Source organism: Mastigoproctus giganteus, chromosome 13 (genome assembly GCF_048544385.1).
Source record: "Mastigoproctus giganteus isolate SK-2022 chromosome 13, ASM4854438v1, whole genome shotgun sequence".
Taxonomy (NCBI): Eukaryota; Metazoa; Arthropoda; class Arachnida; order Uropygi; family Thelyphonidae; genus Mastigoproctus; species Mastigoproctus giganteus.
Genome location: NC_143587.1, coordinates 71,902,829 through 71,928,884, shown reverse-complemented (window position 1 = coordinate 71,928,884; position 26,056 = coordinate 71,902,829). Strand labels below are relative to the sequence as shown.

The window sequence follows — 26,056 nt, the reverse complement described above, 5'->3', positions numbered from 1 at the left end:
AAACATTTTTGTGGATTTTTACATTCTATTCTCCACATGGTATTTTAAGGCAATCAAACTATTTCATGCAGACAAATTGTGGATCCACTATTAACTAAAGATTTTTGTGAATTTTAACATCCTGTTCTCCAAATGATATTTTAAAACAGACCATTTCATGCAGAAAAGTTTTCAGCTTAGGTAGGAGAGTGGTAGTGGCAGTCTCCAGTTTAGGAGAGTGGTAGTGTGATTAGCTCTATATGCTTATTTTGCTATAATTATTCAGTTGTCAATTTGATTGAGCATCTTAAAAATATTAACTTTTTTCTATAAACTTTATTATTATTATTATTTTTTTTTTTTTCCAGATTATGGATCTTAACCACAGTGACAATGCTGCAGTCAGTTACAATTATGTACTAAATCTTTTGGATGTATTTGTATTACTTGATATATCTAAATTGTAGGAAAATAAAGAACACTAACTGAAGTCTTAACTAATGGTCTATCTTTTTAATAATGTATGACATGATTAAATTCTGTTATTTCCAAACATTTTTTTGCTGCTCAAAGAAACTCTTAACATGATTACAGGGTAACATCAGAGTCCTCACATTGCTAAAATCATACTTTTATGGATTATTTTGTTACATTTTAAACACACAAACTGAGCTAAATTATAATAAGCACACATGTAACAGGGTCGTGGCTATAGTGAGTAAATAAGGAAGAATCATTAGAAACAATGTATTTTAATTCCAAATTTTCACATTTGTATTAAGTTTGGTAAGTGTTTTTTGTATTAAGTATGGCAAGTGTCTTTACAAAATTAAAAATGAAAGAAATTGAATTTAAGACTTAATGGGCTTTTGCTAAGAATAATAAGTAAAATCATAGTACTCCGGCTCATATGGCTGCTATGCTACTGTTATATGGCAACATTCTGGGCACTGTAATACCTAAGAAACCAGTATCTCAGATTGTCACTGCTATTGTCAGGGCTCATTGAATAGCATTAGTAGAGGTATATGATGCAAGAAAGCAAGCATCAGTCAAAAAAAAAAACCTTCCCATTTTACCCCATCCATTCACTCCTAAAGTTTGTCTAGTTCTGCCTTGAAAAAAATTTAAGCTGTCAACTTCACCGCTTGCGCTTGATGGAAGTTGTTCCAGCAGTCAACCACCAGCTGGCCAAAGGCAAATTTCCATACATCTATCCTACAACTGTCTTTCTTCAATTTGAATTTATGCCCAATCGGCACTGAGCTTGCTCAAACCATTCAAGGCCTTATACCCCTCAATCAGATCACTTCATTATCACTTTGCGAGGTGCCTAGTCTTCAGATGCTGCAATTTGCAGAACTTAAGGTGAGGCACCTGCCTATGGTGGAAGGCACCATATTCATATCTTGCTTCAGGCAACAAGGTATTTAAGCTTGGACTTGGTTTTTCAATATTGAGTTTAGGTTCCTTTAATATATATTTTTTAATGTTTTGATCTGGGAAAGGCACGTAGTTTGGTAACCCACGAGGGGACACACAAATGGACAAAATATAATAAATAAAAGAAACAAACATTTAAAAAATCCATTAAAGAGCCAATACAAACTTTGATATTTTTCCATTATTAATTTTTATTGAAAGTTTTGAGTAAGTTTTATTATTACTATAAGCTGTAGGGTTGCAGAAGTGTCACATGCTCCCATGGGAAACTGTATACTGTAATAGCCTTTTTAAACGTGTTTCAATCAAACTGGTGATTTTATTTGATTATCAGTTTTATTTTAAATTGAGAGAGAGAGAGATAGACACCTTTTATTGCCATCTTTACTGCAAGAGAATAAGGTGCATACATAACTGATGTTGCAAATGCTTGTTACTGCCGCAAGGCCAGGGGGTTTATATCAAGAGAACAGAAGGGATAGTATATGAATAAAATAAAATTTTCAAATATTTGATTTACAAGGTTGCTTATCATATTATGTCAGAAACAGAGCCTTACTAGTTGATAATAGCAGTCGTTTGGCTGTGTCATTCAGAATGATTGCGGTGAGAACCTTTAAACTGCATAACTGAGATTTTGGCTGTTCTGAATCAATGATAACAATAACTGCCATGAATAATAACAACCCAGAAAGAGCTCCTTGAGTGACTCCAGTGCCAATGGATCTAATGAAGATGTTTCCATTCACTTTAAGTTCGCAAATTCTGTTGCACAGGAAAGAAGTGAAGCAACACAGGCAGTCTCCAATAATGTTATGAGACTTGAGGAGACTCAAAAGTGCAGACACTTGACCTGCATCAAATGCTATTCCAATGTCTAAATAGGTGATTGCAAGCTCCTCTCTGTGTTCGAAAGCAGACAAATGTTACTTGTTGTTGCAGCCAGATTGGTGGTTGTGGAGTAGCTTTTTAATGCATAAAGAATTTTTGTCAGCCGGTTCAAGGAGGCTCGATGCATTAGAGATTGGCCTAATTAAATAACTGTTCATTTAGAAAGCTTGTTTTTTCGAGAGGGCATTACAGATCACCAGGAGTTCTAGCATTTAAGAGCTATGCTATCATATTAAGTCAATTATAAATGGTATTTTAAGAAATCTACAATTAATCAAATTGCTTGCTCTAATAAGCAGCTGTCTAGAGATCATAACTGAATGGAGAGAACTTGTGCAACACATTGCAGAGGATCATGGGGCAGGCACAGCTAGTCAAGTTGTTAATTGAGAGCTTTAAATCTGGTGACATGATCTGTCTACTATTGCAGCTCTAAATGGCTTGGTAATTTAGAAATATTTCAGTTGTAAGAAACTTTTTCAGACATGATTTAGGAGTTGATTGCTTTGGATTTTTGACAGTTAAATAAGTGGGCACAAGCTTTAGAATAAGTTATATGGTCAGTAACACATCATGGATCTGATTCCATATTTTGATTTGTATTTTTCAGTAAAAAGGTGACATTGAGGTTTCTATTCCATACTCTCAAAAGAGAAGTGATTATCTTTTTTGATGGAACATGATCTGTGATGGTGTACATCACAAATCATGTTTGGGATTAATCGCAAGAGCAGGTTCGCAGGATTCTAGAAGAGGCTATATAATATTCTTGGTTGCCTCAAGGTAATTTTTGAATATTGGGATATTTAGGGCTAGTTATTTTAGCTAATTCAGCAGAACTGCCATGGAAGGAATTATGTATAGGGAGGAGCACTTCTGCTAATGTAGGTTCATTATTGGAATCAAAAGGAAGTTTCAGGATTGGTACTAATCATGCACAGCATGGATGCAGGGTTTAACTGATTATGTTGTCTGGTTGGATAGCTGTACATTAGTTTGATATCAATAGATTCCAAATGAGCAATCAGAAGTTGTTTGCAATGAGCAAACTGAGGTGAGAGATTGAAATCTCTGGTGACCAAATGTACAGCTGACAGATGTAAATTATTTTTCATCCAGTTTGCTACATTTATGACTATCTTTCACATAGGTGCTGTTGAAATGTAAATAGCGCATATGTCAATTACAGGGATGTTAGCATTAATAATACTAGTGGCAAATGATGCAAGAAAGCAAGTATATACAGCATCAGGCAAAAAAAAAAAAAAAAAAAAAAAAAACGCTTGCTATATCATTCCCTCCGAATGTTTTGTCTATTTCTTCCTTGAATTTACTTAAGCTATCAACTTCCACAACAGAGGGAAGCTTGTTCCAGCAAACAACCACCTGCTGGCTAAAGACAAACTTCCACACATCCATTCCACAACTATCCTTCCTCAATTTGAATTTATGCCCCCTCATGTGAGTCGTCTAAGCAAAAGGAGGAATCCCATTAGCATTGAGCTTACTCAATCCATTCAAAGCCTTAAATACCTGAATAAGATCACCTCATAGGTGCCTAGTCTCCAGATGCTGCAATTTGAAAAACTGAAGCCTTGCTCGGTAAGAGCACCCCTTTGTTCCCTTCACCAATCTCATTGCCTTCTCTGCTCTCATTCCTGCAGCTCTACATCCTTCCTAAAATGAGGACTCCAGAATTATTATTATTAGCCATATGGTGCAAGGAAGCGAGAGAGAGGAATCATCAAGAAAAAGAACGTTGATATCTAGCTGCCCATACTCACCAGATGTGAGTCCCTGAGATATATGCAATACTCAAGATGTGGCCTGACCATTGCCTTATATAATGGGATAATCACCTCCTTATCCTTGCTGGCAAAAACTCCATGAGTTGTCCTGGCAGCCTGGCTGCATTGCTCAGAGAGCTTCATATCCAACTGCACAGTTACCCACAGGTTTTTTTTCATTTTCCACTACCCTGAGTGTAGTGCCACACAGTTGGTATGTTACTCTGGGGTTTATGCTACGCATATGCAGTACTTTGCATTTGTCAATGTTCACCTTCAGTTGTCATTTCTTAGCCCATCTGCCTAACTTTTCTAGATCCTGTTGCAGTAGCATACTGTGATTTAATCATCCTGCCAACCTTTATATCATCTGCAAACTTGAACATTAAGCCTGATCTGCCTTCATCAATATCATTAATGAATATAGAAAACAATGAGTCCAACGCCGAACCCTGGGGACTCCACTAATAACATTAGTCCAAAAAGAGCAGCGCATTGATTACCACTATCTGTCAAACCATCCCTTTATCCATAGCAGCAACTTGCTCTTGATGCCACACTGCTCCAATTTGTACAGCAGTCTTTTATGTGCAACAGTATCAAATGCTTTCCTGAAATCCAAGTACAGTAGAATGTCAATAATCTGAACTAATTGGGACCTGGAGGTAGTCCGGACTTCAGTTTGTTCAGATTTTCGAACTTTTAAAAATACTGTTCTGGAGACTGAAAAAAGGTTTAGTAAGTTTAGAAATAAAATCACTAAGTTGTACTTACATATTTTTATTCATAGGTAACAAAACAAATGGAACTTTCGGCCACAATAACACATATGTATAGGCTTTAATGAAAATAATTACTTATTTTTTGCTGCACCACTTTTGAACTTCGTTTCTTTGCTCTCTCTCACTCTATTCGGCAAGAGCAACTGAGTTGGATAGTATTGTTTGTTGCTCGTATGAAGCCATCGCAGTCTCTGTGCAGTGAAAGCATGCGTAGGCCCAGTGTTGATGGGCCTACGCATTCTGAGGTATCAAATCTGATATGGTTTACCAACATACATAAAGCAAATTGGGAAAATAGTACCTGGCCCATTTTGCTTTCTTGCTCATACTTCTTGACATCAGGAATAAAATTGTTGGTAAACCATATCAGATTACAAACTTTTATGTTTAGTTAGTACTCTGAATGCTGTAGTGTTTTAGGAGTATCAGTGACTAAGGCAATATTGCTCCGAGTATATTGTCTGTTCCAAGATCGACTTTGTTTGCTGGATGAAAAACCTGAGTTTTCGGGAGAAACCATGCCACTCTCCTGTGACCAACTAACTCAGCCACGTTTAGTGCTGGATTACGTAGAGTTCTGTGCAATAATTCTGAATGGCTCTGCTTTGTGCAGTTTGTGATTCTACAGAGTTCAAGCTCCTTGTGCTGGCAGTTCTATCTTTGGCAAGGTCTTGGACACCTTAACCTGGAACTTGAATTGTTTCTATACATGTGTATTCTTCTTTTCTAGTTATTATTGTTACTTACTTTTTTGTCTTTTTAAGGCCTTCCCACCCTGCAAATAGGCAAGCACAGAGAGATTCGTTTGTAATTCTCTAAATTGACTAGCAGTATTGCAGATATTAGCAGGTATCGCTTTACACAATAAATGTAATGTAACTCAGCCACATTGTGAAAAAAGGCCCATTAAAATTTATCATGTCATCAATGGGACTCAAACTCAGGTTTTTTCCACTTGGGGTGGGGAGGACGATGATCCTACCAACTGTGCTACTCATGAGGTCTAGTTAGTACTATATGTATATTAACTGTTCTGGCATTTTATTAGGTACACCTACCTAGTAGCGTGTTGAGCCTCCTTTAGCCTTCAAAACAGCATGAATTCGTCTAGGCATGGACAGAGGATGCTGAAAACGTGCAGGAATGGGGTACCATGCAGACATGCGTCATGCAGGTCCTTGAGATTCAATGGAGGTGTAAACCTGCAGCGAACAGCCCTTTCCAGCTCATCCCAAAGATGTTCAATAGGATTGAGATCTGTGGACTGAGTGAGCCACTGCAGCAAAGAAAAGTCATTGTCATGTTCCCGGAACCATTCCAGTGATTCAGGCTTTGTGCACTGGCGCATTATCCTGCTGGAAGTAACCATCTGACTGAGGATAAACTGTCAACGTGAACGGATGCACTTGATCAGCAATGATGTTTAGGTACAATGTGGCATTCAGAAGTGAATCTATGGGCATCAATGGACCTAATGTGTGCCAAGAAAACATTCCCCATATCATAACACCGCCCCCACCAACTTGCAGAGTAGTCATCAGACATGACGGATCCATGGATTCACGTTATTTTCGCCAAATTCTGAGCCTTCCATCAACACGATGCACCAGGAACTTTAATTCGTCAGACCAAGCAACTGTTTTCCAATCCTCAATAGTCCAGTGCTGGTGTTGCTGTGCCCACAGGAGGTGTGTTCTCTTGTTCTTTATTGATAAAGGTATGCGATGTGGCCGTTGTAGCCCATTCGTGATAAAATGTGACTAGTTGCAATATTTTGTTCTGCGCACCAAGATTGTATTCTGACGTGATGTGCGAGATTGTGGCTCATCTGTTTACTTGCACAATTCTAGCCATCCTCCTGACCTCTCATCAACAAGCGATTTTCTTCCACAGGAGTGCCGTTGAGAGGATGTTTTCTGTTCGTTGCGCCATTCTCAATACACCCTTGAAACTGTGGTGCGTGAAAAGTTCAGAACTGCCATTTCAGAGATGCTTTGTCCAGCATGTCTTGCACCTACCATGCCGCATTCGAAGTTCTTTAGATTACTCCTTTTCCCCATTCTTGCTATAGTTTGTACGCTTAACTGATACCAGAAAGGTTGTTCCGCTGCATTTATATCCACAACTGTGGTCATAGACTTGCAACGTTGTGGGACAAACCATTTGTGTGCACAGCAGAGTGTACCTAATAGTGGCAGCACAGTGTATGTAAGCCGACCGGGCTAGCCGAGTGGGTAAGGTACCTGCCCGGCAACCCAAAGGTCGCGGGTTCGATTCCCGCCTCGGGCTTGGATCAAAGTACTGCAAAAACCTTGGGAGGTGCAATATGGCCACAGAAGCCGATGCGCCAACAACTACCAAATCAAAAAAAAAAAAAAAAAAAAAAAAAAACAGTGTATGTAATAAGCATAAATTTATTTATTTTTGCTAACTTGTGCATAATATTCTTCCGATTTTCATGTATCATTTAATTTTGGTAAGCAATAAAAGTGTAAGTTTGTTCTTTATCTCTTCATTTTTATAGCCTGTGGATAATATTCCTCTGATTTTCGCTTATTAGAATTGCCATTCAAAAATCAAAATTCAACTTGCAAACGTGATCACAATAACTGGTGCTTACTGTAATTATTTCATGGCACTAGCATAAAAAATAAAATAAATGCTGGTTCATTTGGATTTTTGATGCTCTACTGTGTATGATATTAAAATTACTTTGGGACCACATGACAGTATCCAATCAAACTGGTAAGACAAGATTTACCCTTACCAAACCCATGCTGTGTCTGAAATATAACTGGTCTTGTTTAGATGGTTCCTGCATTACTTCTTTTACCAGTAACTATTATTTTCCCTGGGAAAGAAGTTAACCTAACAGGTCTGTAATTATTTGTGTCACTTTTGATCCCTCTTTGTGAACTGGAGATCCATCGCACATCTCCAGTCTGCAGGGCCTTCCCTGAATCCAAGGATGCGCTCATAATTATGGCTAAGGGTTTGCTTACTTCCTTCGCTGCCTCCCTTAATATAATTGGATAGATCCCATCTGCCTTTCTTATGTTTAACTTCAATTTCTCTTCCACTTTCCTCTGTTATTCCAATATCATTTAGCTCTCTGTTAGAGTTTGATAAACTTCTCGCTCGCATCCTCTTCCCTAAAGAATTCCTCATGTGTGAATGTAGATACAAAATACTGATTCATGTCAGCACTCTGAGCAGAATCATCAAAAGTGGAACTATTGATATCAAGTGGACCACGTTTCCCATTCATCCCATTTCTTCTGAAAAACAGCAAAGATTTCTTGGAATCCACCTTTGCTTGCCTAACCTCCTTTGTGACTCGATTACAGATATTTCTATCTGCCATAGGCTTCTGTGGCACTTGATAATTTATATGCATCCCATGCATTTTTCTATTCTGCCACGAGTGTCATCAGTCCATCTGACAGTCATTCGGGCCTATACCTTGAAGGGTATGCAATTATGATATCATGCTGCAGCCATGTTTTGGTGACACAAAGAACTTCCAACCTTTCCAGGTAGAAGAATTTATTCAATCATATCAATCTTATTCCTGAGACTTTGTGCATTTTGGTCAATTAGGAAGAGTGGTACTACTACTAGAGGAATTCTAGTTAAAGTAACACACCAGGCTGGCATTTTAAGCTGGTGACTTATTCTTTGTTTGGCAAAGATACAAATTAGAATGGGCAGTGGGGTATCAGAATTCCTTACTGCAAGCATCAGACTAACTTGCAGTTGGTTGAGTCCACTGTAGTGTCTTGGCTCTTAGAGCTGCATCCTGAGTTATCAGGAAGCTGCATAGAGGTCATTGTGTATGTTGGGATCATAGGGAGTCAGTTGATGGTTGCAGGAATACAAGCTCATTTTGAAGTGCTGCAACACAATTTTGTACTCTGCTGCTCATAAAATGGTTAAATAATTACTCCTACTGGCTATACCAAAGAATGACATTGCTTAAAAAATTAACTGCATCACACACCAGTGTAAATGTGGAATAATACATTAAGGCAGAGACAACCTGGTTAGATGCAGTGTTTGGGTCAAGCCTTGAAATGTACATACTCCTCTCCTTGGTTTAACATGTGGGACTGTAGTTTGAAGTTTTGAGGAGATTGGTGTACTAGTGAGAAACTGTCCTCTCATATGGTGGACAGATGTAAAAGCTGTTGTGAGAGGGCTGGTGAAAATATTTTGTTGCGATCTTGGCCTAGGAGGTTGTTTTATGCAATTTCGTGTGGACAGATTATTTGAACTATTCACAACACTCTTCCTGCATCTTACCTATGTAAGCTCATGAAGAGACATGACTAGATCAGATCAGTTCATCCACATGAATAGTTGTAGGTTCTGTGGTCACAATGAGATATTGGATTGCCTTTATGCATCACCACTCAAAATCTGTGATACCAGATCTGGCTTGTCTGTCTCCATCCAAACAGTGAAGCTGTTTATCAGAATGGGTCATGTTACACATTGAATATTTAGCCTGTACGCTCAGGAGAGGTATCTAAACTTCCAGTCAGATTTTCAGGCATATGTTTTGATGTGTCACTCAGCTTCACTATTATATTATTCACAACATGTTTGGCAATGATTATGCTTGTTTCTGGTAGATAAAAAGCCATAATCGGTTACAAAATTTATAAAAATCCAATTACATTAAATTTTATTTTATACTCTGCAGAATGAAAGCTTTGAAATGGCCTGGTATTCTGTTTAATGTAGCTAGTCTGTCAGTGAAGTGGTCTCCTGAGCAGGAAGGGTGTTAAATGCAGGATAGTGCTCTAAGTGGAATGTTAAAACAGGAGTTTACTGTAAAAGGTGCAAGATGCTGCAGATACCATTAGAGATAACATGCAGGTATCAAAACATTAGGAGCACAATGCCTTTCATCTTACTAGAGCATGTTTTGATTTTGAAGCTCCACTACCAGAATGGAAATTGAGGATTATAGGCATTGCAAGCATCAGCAGAGTTCTAATGACACCATGTGGTGTCAGAAAAATGGTTACTTGGTTTGAGGAAACAAGAAGATTGAGAGTGAAGCCAGGAAGAGGCCAAAAACAGTCTGTCGTGATGGTACCTTAGAGTTTCTAACGAATAGTAGATTTGTCACTTTTGGTGATGCTATTCAATTAAAACTGAAATTAGTAATTTTAGATCAACTTGCAGATAATGGTGTCTTTTCTAAAGTAAGAATAAACACAAGCTTAGTTGTTCACAGAGGGAGGAGAACATCCCCAGATCAAAAGACAAAGTATAATGCACAGTATCATTCCTTTATCATATGATTCTGATGTTTGTATCGAAATAATCCATGCAGATTATTCCACTAGACATTTTTGTAATGCCAAATAACTTGAGGTTGAAGATAGTCATGGGGATAGAGGCCCCAAATAAGTTATCTGAGGTACCTAAGGAACAAGTTAACATTAACTATGTCTTTTGAAGGGTTGTTGTTGATCAACAGTGTTAGGGCATGTATGATTCGGCTAGTGTGATATTAACCCTTTGCAGTCCAACATCAGCTCTCATGCACCATTGTAAAATTTCTCTTCCAGTTCAATGTCCCATCAGATGCACCTTTCTGTTTTGCCAATTTTATAGTTCGCTTTTCTGCTCTTCTGATGTAATTACTGAACTGCCTTCTATTTAAACTTCATATAAATACTTTTACAAACTAATTGAAAATGTTTACAGTCAATTATAGCAGCTGGTGGCTGTAGTTTTTCTTCTTTATTTTTAATGTTCACTGTGTATTTACTCTCTGCCAGAAACAGTGTTTAGTCGTGGCATAAAAATCTCGAAAAGGCCTTTCTGATGAAGAAACAGACACTTTTAAAACTTTCCAATTCAGAATTTGATTTACTTTCGCCCAATAGTGATAATGACATATATATGTTAATTGTAATAAACAATGGTATTAGTACCAACTTTCAAGCAGAAAGAATCAAAATAATTAAGTTAAAATGAGATAGGTGGTGAAGAAAACCAAGAATTGAGATTATGCCCAGCCTTCTAAAAATAAGTGACAAGGTGGCAAAACTCGCTGTACTGTTAAAGAAGGCTGAAAATGAAATACAGGCAACCCCCATATAAACACTGCACTTCTACAACATGGTTTCGCTCTAACATGATTGATAAATTGCAGCAATCCTCACACAACACGGTTAGAGAATTTCGGTAAACCTCACATAACAGGGTATCTTTGAGCTTTTGTGCGGGGGAAGCCCTGCTATGTTGGATGTAATTTTTCAACCTTTCCACTCTTTTTGAATCACCACTGTTGACTCGCTAGTCAAAAAAAAATATATTGAGAAATCCTTGTATTTTGTTTTGTTGGGAAATCTGTGTTATGTTCTGTGCTATTGAATTTGTGGAAAAAACTAGATTTCAAAGTTTTATTACTATTGGATAGCACACCAGGCCATCCAAAAATCGAAGTTATGTTTCTACCACCACAGTTGTGCTAGGTTAATATAATTTCTTTCATTCAGCCATTAGATCATGGCATTATATCCACTTTTAAAACTTATTACATCAGAAAATTGTTAAAATGGATTTTGGAAAAAAATGATTCCGAATCTATTGAAGTAATGGAGGCATGAAAACATTTCTCAATTGTGGACTGTATCAGAATTACAGCTTTATTGCTGAAAGCAGTAAAACCGTCAATGTTAAATGCATGTGGAAAAATGTATAGCCAGAGTCAGTTCATTCGGGAAATATGGCCGAACCAACAGAAAATGGAATCAGTGCGATAGTAGAACTTGCTACGTCGGTAAGAGGGGAAGATTTTGATGATATGACCACTGAAGCCTTCGTGGGTAGCACAGTTGATAGAATCACCCCTCCTCCCACACTGGGTGGAAAAGATCAGTGATCGAATCCCGTCGATGACAGAAGGAATTTTTATGGGTCTTTTTCACAATGTGGCTGAGTTAGTCAGAATAATGCAAGGGTAGCATGGGTCCCCCCCCCCCAGAAACTTGGGTTTTTCATCCAGCAAAACAGAAATTCAACCTCAGAACACACACAATTTATAGACAACATACACAGAGTAACATGGCCTTAGTTGCCGATTTTCCAAAAAAAAAAAATTTAAAAAAGACATGATTACTGAAGATGTTCAAAAATTACTGGTTACTAGGTGAAAAAGAGGCTGGCAAAGTGAATTTGGTGGAAATGGCATCGGAGGTAAAACCAAATCAATTCAGAGGATGAAAATTCTAAACTTCCAAATTTTACTCTAAAAAGCATAAAGTTAGCCGAGCAATTAGAATCTTATTGGCGCCTCCATAGTTGGCGCCTCCGTAGCCAGGTGGGAAGGAGCAGCAGTGCGTAGCACATGCTTCTTGATTAGACCGGGGTTCGAGCCCGTCACCACCAAATACGGCAAAATGCGGAAAGGTCAGGGAATGACCACTGCATATCCCGGAGCAATATGGCCTTAGCTGCTAATGCTCCTAAAAAACGAAAACAACAACAGCCTCCATAGCCAGGTGGGAAGGAGCAGCAGTGCTGTAGCACACGCTTCTTGATTAGACCAGGGTTCGAGCCCGTCACCACCAAATACGGAGGATGCGGAAAGGTCAGGGAATGACCACCGCATATTCCAGGAGCAATATGGCATTAGTTGCTAATGCTCCTAAAAACCAAATAACAAACAAGAATCTTATTTTTTGAATGCAGATTCTTGAATGAAAGGAGCCCAACGTTCAAAATGGAGCTTCAAAAATGCTTAGTTCCATACGATGAAATTCACAAAGATTTATCCAACAAAAGCAAACAAACCCAGATTACTGATTTTTTTAAAGAGAGCAGAAGATACGAAAAATATAGAATGGTGTACTTTTGTTAGCTTTTGGGATGTAACCCCTCTTTTGTACCTTTTCTTAGTCCGGTATAACATGGTTTCGCACAACATGACATTTTACAGGAACCTAACTACCGTGTTATAAGAGGGTTACCTTTACAATTGCACCTGTAAAATGCAGTCTAAAGAATGATAGCTAGACTAAGATATTTTGAAGTGATTATTTGAACTGGTGAAAAAAAATTGCATAAGCAATTTTTTTGATATTGATATTTTTTATTCATCGAATTTTTGTTGCTATAAAGACAGTATAATATATAATGATTTAATTTCAAGAGTAATAAATTTAAAAAAATGATTTAATGATTAAAATGCCATAATAATTATAAAAGTTTTATTCATGTATGCAGTAAAACAGAAATTAAAAACTACATTAGCACAAACTTATAAAGCATTTTAATAAAATGTGATGGAAAAAAAATTATTACAACAGATAATTTCTTTATTATTAATGATTTACAGTCCAATTTGTGATAATGTGTTCCACTTATCAGATTCCTTTAATTACTTCTTCAACCTCTTCTTTTATAAACATATGATAACCTTTATCTGGTGTAACAGTTGCAACCTGATAAAAAATAACCACAAAATTACAATTATCTTGCATTTTTTTTAAACAAAAAAAAAAAAAAAAAAAAAAAAACAAATTCTGGAACTCAAAAACTATAGATGCCACTAAGAATAATTTTTTCACTAGGCATCAGTGGTGTTAAAATTGCAACATAAACCATGGCATGGAATTTCAGAGGCCTGCTTATTTATTTTTATTTCTGAAAAAAAAGTTTCTGCTTTATCAAAATATTGCTTACAGTATTGACTAACCTTATCCTAATGAATTGAAAGCTTTAATGAACATAATTATTATTTTTAAATGAAAAATTTTAATTTGAAAATGTTTTTTACATTTATTTTATTTTTAAAAAATCAATTTTTATTAATTCTGTTGGGAAAAAAAAATAAAATAAAAAATTAAACAAATGGTATATACAAAACTACTAGTCACTTCTATTTTCAAGTTTTGTAAAACAGTTGGAAGGGTAAAAATTCAAAATAATGGGTACATATTACATTGCTATTTTCACTTAATAACCTTGTGTGAACAGCACATTTACTTCTAAGGCTACTCAAGTAAAGCTGTGTATGTGCTTGTTTAGGAAGTTAGACAGAAGAGGAGCTCTCAAATAATCTCAACTGATGATTAATGTCAAGAGATTTTCAAGAGATGGTTTGTAAAGCTCTATGCCACCACTGTCGGGCTAGTATAAAACAAGTTAGGCAATGTATGCAGTGTGTTACATTTCAGGTGTTTGATTTGTTTCCCCTTATATTAATTGAATTTTCTTCTTCTTCAATAATTAGCAGAAGTGAAAAGTAAATATAGGGCAATCTTTTTATCTATTATTTACTTCATCACCAAGACTTTATAGAACACTTAATAAAAGTGTTCTATAAATTTTCCCTATAGTTTTACATTCTCTAAATTTAACCTTCAGTCTAATTACAACTTATATATTTACTACTCCTCCACTAGTAGGCCTCCGTAGCCGAGTGGTCAGGAGCGGGAGTGCAGTAGCACACACTCTTTGAGTAGACTGGCGTTCAAGCCCCTGATTGCTAAATACGGTCAATCTGCCAACCCGCACTGGACCAGCATGGCAGATTTTGGTCCATTTCCCTCACCATGAATTGTTGAGGAGGCTTCCATCCTGCAGTGGGCTGATAATGGCTGCAGTTTACTTTTTTTTTTTTACTATATACTTTTCTTTTTAAAGTCTCTTTTCTCTCTCTCTCTCTCTCTCTCTCTCTCTCTCTCTCTCTCTCTCTCTCTCTGTCTATATATATATATACACACACATGTATCACTTCACAAGAGATATAAGGCTCACAAGTCAAATAACAATACATGCAAAGCATGCATGGATTGTCTAAAGCTAACAATACTGCATTAAAACTACATTTAATCTGTCTTTTTTACATAAAAACTGTATGAAAAAAAAATTGTTTAGTGCTGCTAAACCAATTTAATTGCCTAATCTAAACCCTCTCTCAAAAGCTTCTTGGATCAGGTAACCAGATTAGTAAGGCCTTCAGACATTAGTAAGGCCTACAATATTCCAAATGAGGTCTCACTGCTGTCTTATACAGATGGACAATGACACCCTTCTTCCAACAATCTTATAAATCACGGATAAGACACATCTTCCTAACTGCTCTCTTACACTGCATGATAAATTTCATATCTGATTTTTTATCATAAACCCTAAGTCCTTTTCTTATCTTGAATATCTTCTGGATATCTGTCCTTTACGTGCGAAACCCTTACACTTAGAAACACTAAACATTACTTGCCATTTTTCAGGCAATTTCTGCAAATAGTCAAACCATGGTAGTTAGTCTATATTTCCTTATTGATATCATTAAGTAAGATTAGAAACAGGAGGGGTTTCAGCACTGATCACCAAGGGACTTCACTTGCTACAGGTCAATCCTGATAAATGTTAATTTATGATTACCAACTGTCTTCTATCTTTTAGCCAGTCCCTGATCCAACAAAGGATCTTACCAGTAATCAGAATTTTCTCAAAGTTATATGAGAATCTTTCATTTAGGAATTGTATTAAAGGCTTTACAAAATAAAAGTAAAAAATATTGAATGTGTTTATTGTGTCCAGCTATTTTTATTACTTTATCGTGGTAATTAATCAGACTAATAAAGCAAATTTCCCTTTCAAGAATCTATGTTATGCTTCATTAAGGATACCATTCCTATCAAGATGGGCCTGTCATATCCTTAAAAACATTCTATGATCATACCAACTACCTCTTTTGCACCACCACTCGGGGAGTTGGGAGATATTACTTCTCTAGTTCAAGGGAATCACAAGAGGGTCTAATGATTCCATTAACTCCTTTTGTGAATGATCAGCTCATGATTTAATTCTTAATATTAACTCATTTTTGTTTATAAATCACTAATACTTCCATGAATTAATAATTTTGATTGTGATTTATTTTTAAAATAATGAAATATTCACATTTTAGTGTACTCAAAAAATTATTATCCTATTAAGTTCTATGTGATACAATCAAAAAGTTCCCACTCATATATAAATCTAACCAAACCTATACAGGGTGTTTCAGTTAAACGTTTCAGAACTTCTAAGAGGGGTAGGGTACATCCTGACAACTCGAAATCATATAGCAATGTGGGGTCGGAAATGCTTTCCTGAAACGGTGTTGTACACAGAAGCACCATAAAGAAAAGAGACCATAAGTGAGAAATCGTTTTAATAATACATGAAAAGAAGCAAAAGGTACATGGATTAAAGTAAGTGTTCGAAGTTTCTTCCACGGGCTACAATGCACGCCTCACATCTCCGACGCATGGACATCCGAACATTCTGGAATACTCCAGGCGAATTTCTTCGGCAGCTACTGCGATTCTTGCAACCAGCTCCTCAGCATTGTCAACAGGGGTGTCATAAACTAGCGATTTCATATGACCCCAGAAATAAAAATCAAGACATGATAGGTCGGGTGACCGAGCAGGCCAACGCACGGGACCACCACGTCCGATCCACTGCTGACCAAATGTGACATCCAGGTAGTTACGAACATCTCCGCTATAATGGGCAGGGGCTCCATCGTGTTGGAACCACATTGTCTGTTGCGTCGATGCAGAAATCTGTTCATCTCTCAAAAGTTGTGGCAATACTTGCTGCAGAAAGATCAAGTAGATAGGTCCGGTTAGATGACACGGTAACAGGTAAGGTCCGATGAGGTGATCTCCCATAATACCGGCCCATACATTGACCGAAAATCGAATCTGTGCTGCACGACATCGTATTGCATGCGGGTTCTCGACCGCCGAGATATGGTCGTTATGCGTGTTGAAAATTCCTTCCCTTGTGAAGGATGCCTCATCGGAAAACAACACTTCAGCAGGAAAAAGGGGATTTGTAGCACATTTTCCAAGGTACCACTGTGCGAAAGCAATACGAGGTTGAAGAAACTTCGAACACTTACTTTAATCCATGTACCTTTTGCTTCTTTTCATGTATTATTAAAACGATTTCTCACTTACGGTCTCTTTTCTTTATGGTGCTTCTGTGTACAACACCGCTTCAGGAAAGCATTTCCGACCCCACATTGCTATATGATTTTGAGTTGTCAGGATGTACCCTACCCCTCTTAGAAGTTCTGAAACGTTTAACTGAAACACCCTGTATATAACCACTGTCAAAATATTCAAGCCATTCAGGGCTTTATACAACTCAATCAGATCAGCACGCAAGTGCCTATTCCCCAAGGCACTGCGATTTGCAGAACTTAAGCCTTTCTTGGTAAGAGCACTCCTTTGTTCCCCTCACCAATCTTGTTGCCCTTATTTGTACTCGTTCTAGCAACTCTACATCCTTCCAAAAATGAGGCCTCCAGACTTGTACACAGTACTCTAGGTGTGGGCTGACCATTGCCTTGTATAATGGGGATAATCACCTCCCTGTCCCTGCTAGCAAAATTCCTATATATCGTTGACAAGTCTCCATGATCTGCCCTGACAGCCCATCTGCACAATTACCCCCAGGACTTTTCACTTTCCACTTCCCTGAGTGTAGTACCACGCAGTTGGTATGTTTCTCTTCGGTTATTGCTACCCATATGCAGTCATTTGCATTTGTCAATGTTAAACTTCAGTTGTCACTTCTCAGCCCATTTGCCCAAATTATCTAGATCCAGTTGGAATAGCATACTGTCTTTACTGTTGTTAACAACCCTGCCAACCTTTGTATCGTCTGCAAACTTGGACATTAAACTTTATATACCTTCATCGATATCACTGATAAATATACAAAACAACAATGGGCCCAACACCGAACCCTGGGGAACTCCACTAATAACATTTGTCCACGAAGAGTAGTGTCCATTGATTACTACTCCCTGTCATCTCCCACTCAACCATCCCTTTATCCATTGTAGCAACTTACCCTTAATGCCACATCCTCTCCAATTTGTACAGCAGTCTTGTGCAACAGTATCAAAAGCTTTCCTGAAATCCAAGTAAAAAAAAAAAAAAGTAAATTGCAGCCATTATCAACCCACTGCAGGATGGAAGCCACCTCAACAATTCATGATGAGGGAAATGGACCATAATCTGCCACGCTGGTCCAGTGCGGGTTGGCAGATCCACCGTATTTAGCAGTCAGGGGCTTGAACCCCGGTCTACTCAAAGAGCGTGTGCCACTGCACTTCCGCTCCTGACCACTCGGCTACGGAGGCCTCTATATGGTATCAAAATTATTTTTGGCATTCAGTTTCTTTGTGACCACATCATAGTATCCAGTCAAACTGGTCAGACAAGACTTTAACAAACCCATGCTGTGTCTTAACTATTACTGCAGTCTTGTCTAGATGATCCTGCAATGCTTCTTTAACTAGTGATTCCATTATTTTCCCTGGAACAAAAGTTAAACTAACAGGTCTATAGTTACTTGTGTCACCTTTTGAACCCCCTTTGTGAATTGGTGATACATTTGCACACCTCCATTCCATGGGGACCTCCCCTGAGTCCAAGGAAGCTCTCATAATTATGGCTAAGGGTTTGCTTACTTCCTTTGCTACCTCCTTGAATATAACTGGATAGATCCTATCCACCCCAGGTGCCTTTTTTATGTTTATCTTCAACAATTTCTCCTCCACTTTACTCTTAGTTATTACAAAATCAATTAGCTCCCTGTTAGAGTCTGATAAACTTCTGATACTCCATTAAATAACTCCTCATGTGTGAATGTAGATGCAAAATACTCATTCAGTTTATCAGCTACCTGAGCATGATCATCAATAGTCAACCCATCTATGTTAAGTGGTCCAATCTGATCCATCCCTTTCCTTTTAGAGTTTACATAAGTAAAGAACTCTTTGCTGTTTTTCTTTGCATCCTTTGCCAAGGATTTCTCATAATCTGCTTTCACCTGCCTTTGTGACTTGATTACAGACTAATTTATATCTGCCATGGGCTTCTGTGTCACCTGATTCTTTTATATGCATCCCATACATTTTTTTTCTCTGCCACGAGCCTCGTTAGTTCATCTGACATCCATTTAGGCCTAAACCGTGAACAGTATTTCTTAGATGGAATGAAAAGCCTAGTAGCCTCCAAAATTAAGTCCCTGAAGTCTTCCCATTTAGAATTCTACGTTGGGAACATCATCAGTTGATCCCACTGTACAGAATTTAAAAATTGTCTGAGATCCCTGTAGTCACCTTTACGAAAGCAATAGCCCTTCCCTTTAGCCTTGATTGTAGTTACACCTTTAAGCAATTCCCACATCAGTACATTGTGATCACTGTCATCCAGTGGTTGCTTTATCTGCAAATTCTTAATGCATGAATAATCACTGCTGATAATCACATCAAGAGTATCACTCCCTCTGGTTGCCTCTCGAACATGTTGCTGTTGAAAACAGTCATCCAATAAATCCACAAAAGTCTTGCTAGTGTGTGAGTGTCCAACCCACAAGTTCCAGTCGATATCTGGAAAGTTAAAATCCCCCATTATAAGACATTCTGATTTACTAGCCCACTCTATTTCTCTGCACAATTGCTCATTATACCCATCAGATTCATTTGGCCTATAACACACACCTACTCTCATTTTTCCTTTTCAATTGCTTATGTCACAACCAAACAGACTAAACATTGCATTGTCCACCTACATCGATTGGATGTACTTATTTAGGTTTTATGTGTTTCTTAACTAACAGCATAACCTCTCCTCCCTTCCTGTCTTGTCTATCCTTTCTGTACACATTGTACTCCCCAAATTCCAATTCTGCACTGCTTATATCTGTGTGACTCCACGTCTCCGATATCTCAACAATATCTGCCTTTGATGTCTTGACTAGCACTTCATGCTCATCAAATTTATTAACTATACTCCTAGCATTGGTATACATGTAAGTACAAGCACCTGTTTCTATTCTTAGTTACCCTAACACATCCCATGTATTTATTTGTTCCACTATGACTCCCAGTAGTCCTAGAAATCTTAATTTCCATTCCTGGAAAGCTTTCCAGGCTGCTGCTCATTCTAATAGAAGCAGTGCAAGAATAACTTCTGCCTCTGCCTGCAGCCACTGTTAACCTTTTAGTCTGTGTATTCCCCCAAGCTAGCAGTTTTCCGAGTCACCTAACACTGCCTCGATAGCATCAGCAAATAGTCTTGCACCCTTCTTTCTATTTAAGTGTACCCTAGCCTTGTAGAAGCAGTCTCTCCTGTCAACAAGCACCTGAAAAAAATTCTACCCTTTGAGCCTTACACAATCTCTGCAGGGCCAAATTGATCGACAAGGCTTGCATCATATACTCCATCATACTGCGTCTGGGTAGAATTGCAGACACTTTCACATTCAACCCTAACTCACAACTTTTTTTGAACATTAACACTGGACCTGTACTTGTTGAGTAAATCTGCAGATCTCTTACTCTTAATGTCATTAGTTCCAACGTGTACAACAATATCACCTTTTGTGCCCTTAAAAGAAGATATCTGCTCTACAATGTCATTAACTTTTGCCCTGGCAGACAGTAAGTAACCCAGAATTTGTTGCAGAAGTGGCAGCCTTGTAAGCTTTGTTTCTTTTCTTAAGGAAAAGAAACAAATCACATTGTGGGAGTTCAGGTGAGTAAGGAGGAAATGGTAATACAACAGTATTATGTTTAGCGAGCTCTTGTTGAATGAGAGAAAAAAAAAAAAAAAAAAAAAAAAAACAGTGTGCAGGTGCATTGTTATGCAATCATTTCCAATCTTTCAGTGGCCACCATTTCAAGGAACTTTTGTAAAACTGTCTCTAGCAGCCAGCACAATATCAGAAAGTATCTTTCCTTGTTCACAGCAGCACCTTTGCTCATTATATTAATTGTCAGTAAGCAGCTGAATCATCTCGTACCAAGCAACCTGAAATATGGTGAAGTCATCATTCAAAATTCCACAAGTGCTTCCCTGAGTCACACAGCATTTCCTATGCATAAGCCTGGATGTACAAATAGATAAAGGTCTTCCAGCAGTCATTGTCTGCTAAATTAAATCGATGTTTTTGTGTAATGTTCCAAATTCAACATTTTTTTTAGACTCAGAGAATCATGATAAAATAAATGCACACAGCAATGAAAGAGCTACTGAATGATTAGCAAACATATGTGAAACTCCAGCCTAAAACTTGTGACCTGACAACAATAAATCATGCTACATTTATTGATTGCAGTCCTATGCAACCAGTGTGGGAAGATCTTGACTGTATTAGGTAGAACAATTAAAAGCAAAAAATATCAAAAGGAAAGCTTATTCTATTAATGTGATACACCTCAAAACAACCTTCTGAATACAGAGAAATTCACCCACATTTCTTACTTCCCACCTGATTTATTTTTTTCCTGGATATAAGTGGAACAGTTTGCCTCAAAACTTCTTTGCAGTTGGTGAATATGGGTAGGGAGATGCTTTCCTGGGAGGTGTGCAAGTGGACTTTGCTTTCTTCCCTAAAAGGAAGTCCTATCCATTGCATATTTCAATAATTTATAGATTATTAACAATCTACAGATCACTTTGTGAGATTGCTTGTATGGACATCAGGTTTCTGGGAGAATCGGCAAAAGGAGTCTGTCAGCAGGTAAGAATTTAACATTAGACTCCCTGTTTTCTATTGTGCTGACAACTTAATACTTTAGAATCGTAATTTTAAAATTTTAATATTGATAACTGTAATACTGTCAATTGTAATTAATATTCTAAAATATTCAAAACTTGTAACCTTTTCTATTTTCCCAACAGCATGGTGTGATGATGGATATCGGTAAGATACTCGAAATGTCACTTTAACATATAGTAATGTAGGCAAACAGCCTAATAAACAATATTATTAATTTCACGTGGTATTAATATAATAATAACCTTAATGGATAACAAACACGTAGCGTCCTGACCTAACTTCCTGTTTTTTTTTTATTTCATAGCTGTATTGCTCCACTTTGTAATGCCTATGGAAGTGTGTTCATGGGTTGGCTTGCATGTGGGCAGTAAAACTCAAAATAACCCATGGGGGGTGGTAGTCCTCAAGTCTAGAGTTAATCTGCAAGGAATTCAGCATATAATTTCTCCTATCATGTCAGGGCAGAATTGCACAAACATTCTGAGCTAGTAGTATTTTTTTGGTATGGCCCTATATTTATCCAACTACAGTAATTGTCATGTTGTGTCACTTAATATTTTAGTACCCCCATGTATAACAATGATCTCTTTACCCACCCTAAAATCTAACAATCTGTTGATATCATTATCATCATCATCAATTAATCCGGTCAGCAAACACACACCCTGGTTGTGGTCCACCTATCTTTACTAAAAAAAAAAAAAAAAAAAGGTTATCCATTTTTCTGACAAATAGAATCTCCCCATAAAACTAAATCTCCTTCAACCAAAGCAGTATGCATTTGATTATTCTATTCTGGGACTGAGAAATACTCATATTATAAGCATATATGTAACTGTCAATGCCTCCCAATAGCATGTAACTGTCCTATACCTTCCCCCCTTTCATTCATGGCACCTCCATAGCCAGGTGGGCAGGAGCAGCAGTGTGTAGCACACACTTCTTGATTACACTGGTGTTCGAGCCCGTGCCCACCAAATACGGAGGATGTGGAAAGGTCAGGGAATGACCACCGCATATCCCCAGAGCAATATGGCCTTAGTTGCTAATGCTCCTAAAAAAAAAAAAAAAAAAAAACCACCAAACCCTTTCATTCAGTTAAATGCTTAACATCTAGTAACCCATTTTGACATTGTTATTAGCAGAATTCTAAAATGAGGAAATGTAATGGTTTGGTTATTGTAAAAAATACACAAGGTGAAAAGTGTCCTAAATACTGAGAATAAAGGGAGAAAGGAGCTCTTGGGTTCTCTGGCTGGAGACTAACTCTTAATATGCAAATCAGACAACAGAACAATGTGCAGTTAATAGTTCTGATTATTCTATTAATGAACAGTGAAAGAATGTATACATATTACTAATACTATTTATGAAAAACTTTCAGGATATAAGTGAAACAGTTATATCCCCTAAAAGTTAGGATATAACTGTTGATCCAACAGTTATATCCTCTTGATCCAACTTTAAGAAATTATGTGATTTTCAAAATAGATGTTTTAAATTTTTTAATAAATTTAATGCAACTTGCCTCAACATTTGTAGAATTTAACTTCTCTTCCATGACTTGTTTAAGAATAGTTAATGCTGACTTTAATGCTTCTTGCAATGTCATAGACTACAAAAAACAAAAGATAAACAAAAATAAATATTATTTCACAGTGCATAATCAATATTAGAAAAAAAAAACGAAAGTCAATTATGCCATAAATTAGTGTCAACTAATTTTTATTAATTGTTAATATCATTTTATTAATTATATAAGAAAAAAAAACTCACCCTGTGGTAATTTTCCTGAAGGGCTTGCTGTGCTCCTTCAGATCCAGATCCTATAGCCTTAGCATCATACTGGACATAAGTACCCGAAGGATCCATGTGATATCTGTAAAACCATAGCAAAATTATTTTAATTTCCAGAAGCAGAGGTTCAAAAGGCTTCTCCTTGCTTATACCATAACTTATGAAATAGACAAACACATCTATGTTTTTTAAGATAGACGTATTCCTAATTTACACATCTAGAATTTGTCTGTTTTATGTTGGACATTGATAGCTCTTGCTGGTTTCGAGAATTGAGTTTTTTTGTTTTTTTTTGTAACTAGGTTTAATGATTCTTTTTTTGGTGATTTTGGTTTAAAAACTATGATGCGTACAAAATTTAGTGACTGTTGAAAAAATCGACCAATTTTACTATATTTTACACTTATTCACATTATAACAAATAACACAATTATATATGAAATAAGTTGTCTGAGGCTAATAATGTACTGATATTATTATTATTTATTATTAGAAGCATATGACGTAAGAAAGCAAGCTTATACAGAAAGAGCCAAAAAAAAAAAAAAAAAAAAATCCTTCCCATTTCACTGATCCATTAGTTCCAAATGTTTGTCTAGTTCTGCCTTGAATTTATTTAAGCTATCAACTTCCACAACAACAAATGGAAGTTTATTCCAGCAATCAACTACCCACTGGCTAAAGGCAAATTTCAGCACATCTATTCTACAACTGTCTTTCCTCAGTTTGAACTTATGCTCCCTCATGTTTGTAATCTGAGGAAGAGGAAGAATCCCACAATTTGCAGAACTTAAGCCTTGTTGCCCTTCTCTGTACACATTCTAGCAACCCTACATCCTTCTTAAAATGAGGCTTACAGACCTGTATGCAGTACTCAAGGTGTAGCCTGACCATTGCTTTATATAATGGGATAATCCCCTCCTTATCCCTGCTCGCAAAAATTCCTGTATATCATTGACAAGACCATATGACCTACTCTGGCATCCTGTCTGCACTGCTTAAAAAACTTCATATCTGACTGTGCAATTACCCCCAAGGTCTCTTTCATTCTCCACTACCCTGGGTGTACAACCATCCAGTTGATACATTTCTCTGGGGTTACTGTTACCATATCATACTCTGCATTTGTCAATTTTAAACTTCAGTTGCCACTTCTCAGCCTATCTGGCCAACTTTTCCAGATCCTGTTGCAGCAGCATACTGTCATTACTGTTATTAACAACTCTGCCAACCTTTGTATCATCTGCAAACTTTGACATTAAACTTGATATACCTTATTCAATATCATTGATAAATATACAAAACAACAATGGGCCCAACACTGTACCCTGAGGGACACCACTAATAACATTGGTCCACGTAGAGCAGTATCCATTGATTACCACCCTCTATCTTCTCCCACTCAACCATCCTTTTATCCATTGTAGCAACTTGCCCTTAATGCCATAATGCTCCAAACTGTACAGTAGTCTTACATGTGCAACAGTATCAAATGCTTTCCTGAAATCCAAATATATGATATCAAAATTATTTTTTACATCCACGAGTCTCATTAGTTCTGTTGTGACCACGTCACAGTATCCAATCAAATTGGTCAGACAAGACTTCCCCTTAACAAATCCATGCTGTGTCTGAATTATTACTGTTATCTTGTCTAGATGATCCTTGCAATGCTTCTTTAACCAGTGACTTCATTATTTTCCCTGGAACAGAAGTCAAATTAACAGGTATGTAATTATTTATGTCACCCTTTGATCCCCTTTTGTGAACTGGAGATACATTTGCACATCTCCAGTCCGTGGGGACTTCCCCTGAGTCCAAGGATGCTCTCATAATTATAGCTAAGGTTGCTTATTTCCTTTGTCACCTCTTTTAATATAACTGGATAGATCCCATCTACCCCAGGTGCCTTTCTTATGTCTAACTTCAACAATTTCTCCTCCACTTTGCTCTCAGTTATTACAAAGTCATTTAACTCCCTGTTAGAGTTTGATAAACATCTGGTATTCTCCTCCCTTAACTCCTCATGTTTGAATATAGTGAGAAAAGTAAAAACAGTGGTAGGGTTGAAGGAGAGCTTCAAAATAACATCAGGTTTGAGGCAAGGAGACATCCTGTCACCACTACTGTTCATAGCTGTTATGAATGATGTGCAATTTACAGTGGTGGAACAACTTGGACAAGACCAAATGAAAGTTATGCTCTTTGCAGATGATCTCTGCATATGGGGAGAGAGCAGGGAACAAGTGCAATGGCAAGTTGATATATTTGGATTGGTTCTCAGTCAGGAGAAGAGTGAAGTAATGGTTCTAAACAGGAATGGCAAGCTTGACGGATACATTCAATGGAAGGGAAACAGCTCAAAATGGTTAACAACTTAAAGTATCTAGGAAGGACTATTACAAAGACTGGAGTAATAGATGTAGAAATGAGTAAAAGGATACAAGCGGGTGGGAATTTCTATAGGCAGACAAGAGATCTGATTTGGATCAGGAACATCGCAAAAGGTTCATTTTGTTCCACTGTTTAGAATTCTTTTCTTTTGTGAAGCTTGTTGTTTAATAAATCATTGTGATTTATAACATGGCAAGTTTTGTTCTGTGAGAATATGACTCATGTAATGCATTCACTTATATTGTGAATAATTACAAGTTTTGATATTAGTCAGTAGTGGAAAAAAGGAATTTGGGAGTTACAATACAGTCAGATATGAAGTTCTCTGAACAGCATTGTAGACAGGTTGCAAGAAAGGCCATGGGCCTTCCTTGCAGCCTG

At 37.3% G+C, this 26,056-nt stretch overlaps 1 protein-coding gene across 1 annotated transcript in view; it reads right to left on the bottom strand.

Moving 5' to 3' along the window:
* Nucleotides 1–13,221: 13,221 nt before the first annotated feature.
* Prosalpha5 (proteasome alpha5 subunit) overlaps nt 13,222–26,056 on the bottom strand; it is a 96,139-nt gene continuing 83,304 nt past the window's right edge. The window contains exons 7-9 of the mRNA XM_090387064.1: nt 23,261–23,363; nt 23,013–23,099; nt 13,222–13,347 (exon numbers count right to left, since the gene is read on the bottom strand). Of these exons, the coding sequence (XP_090243190.1) occupies nt 13,270–13,347; nt 23,013–23,099; nt 23,261–23,363 (268 nt within the window). The 3' untranslated portion in view covers nt 13,222–13,269. The remainder of the gene's footprint in view (nt 13,348–23,012; nt 23,100–23,260; nt 23,364–26,056) is intronic.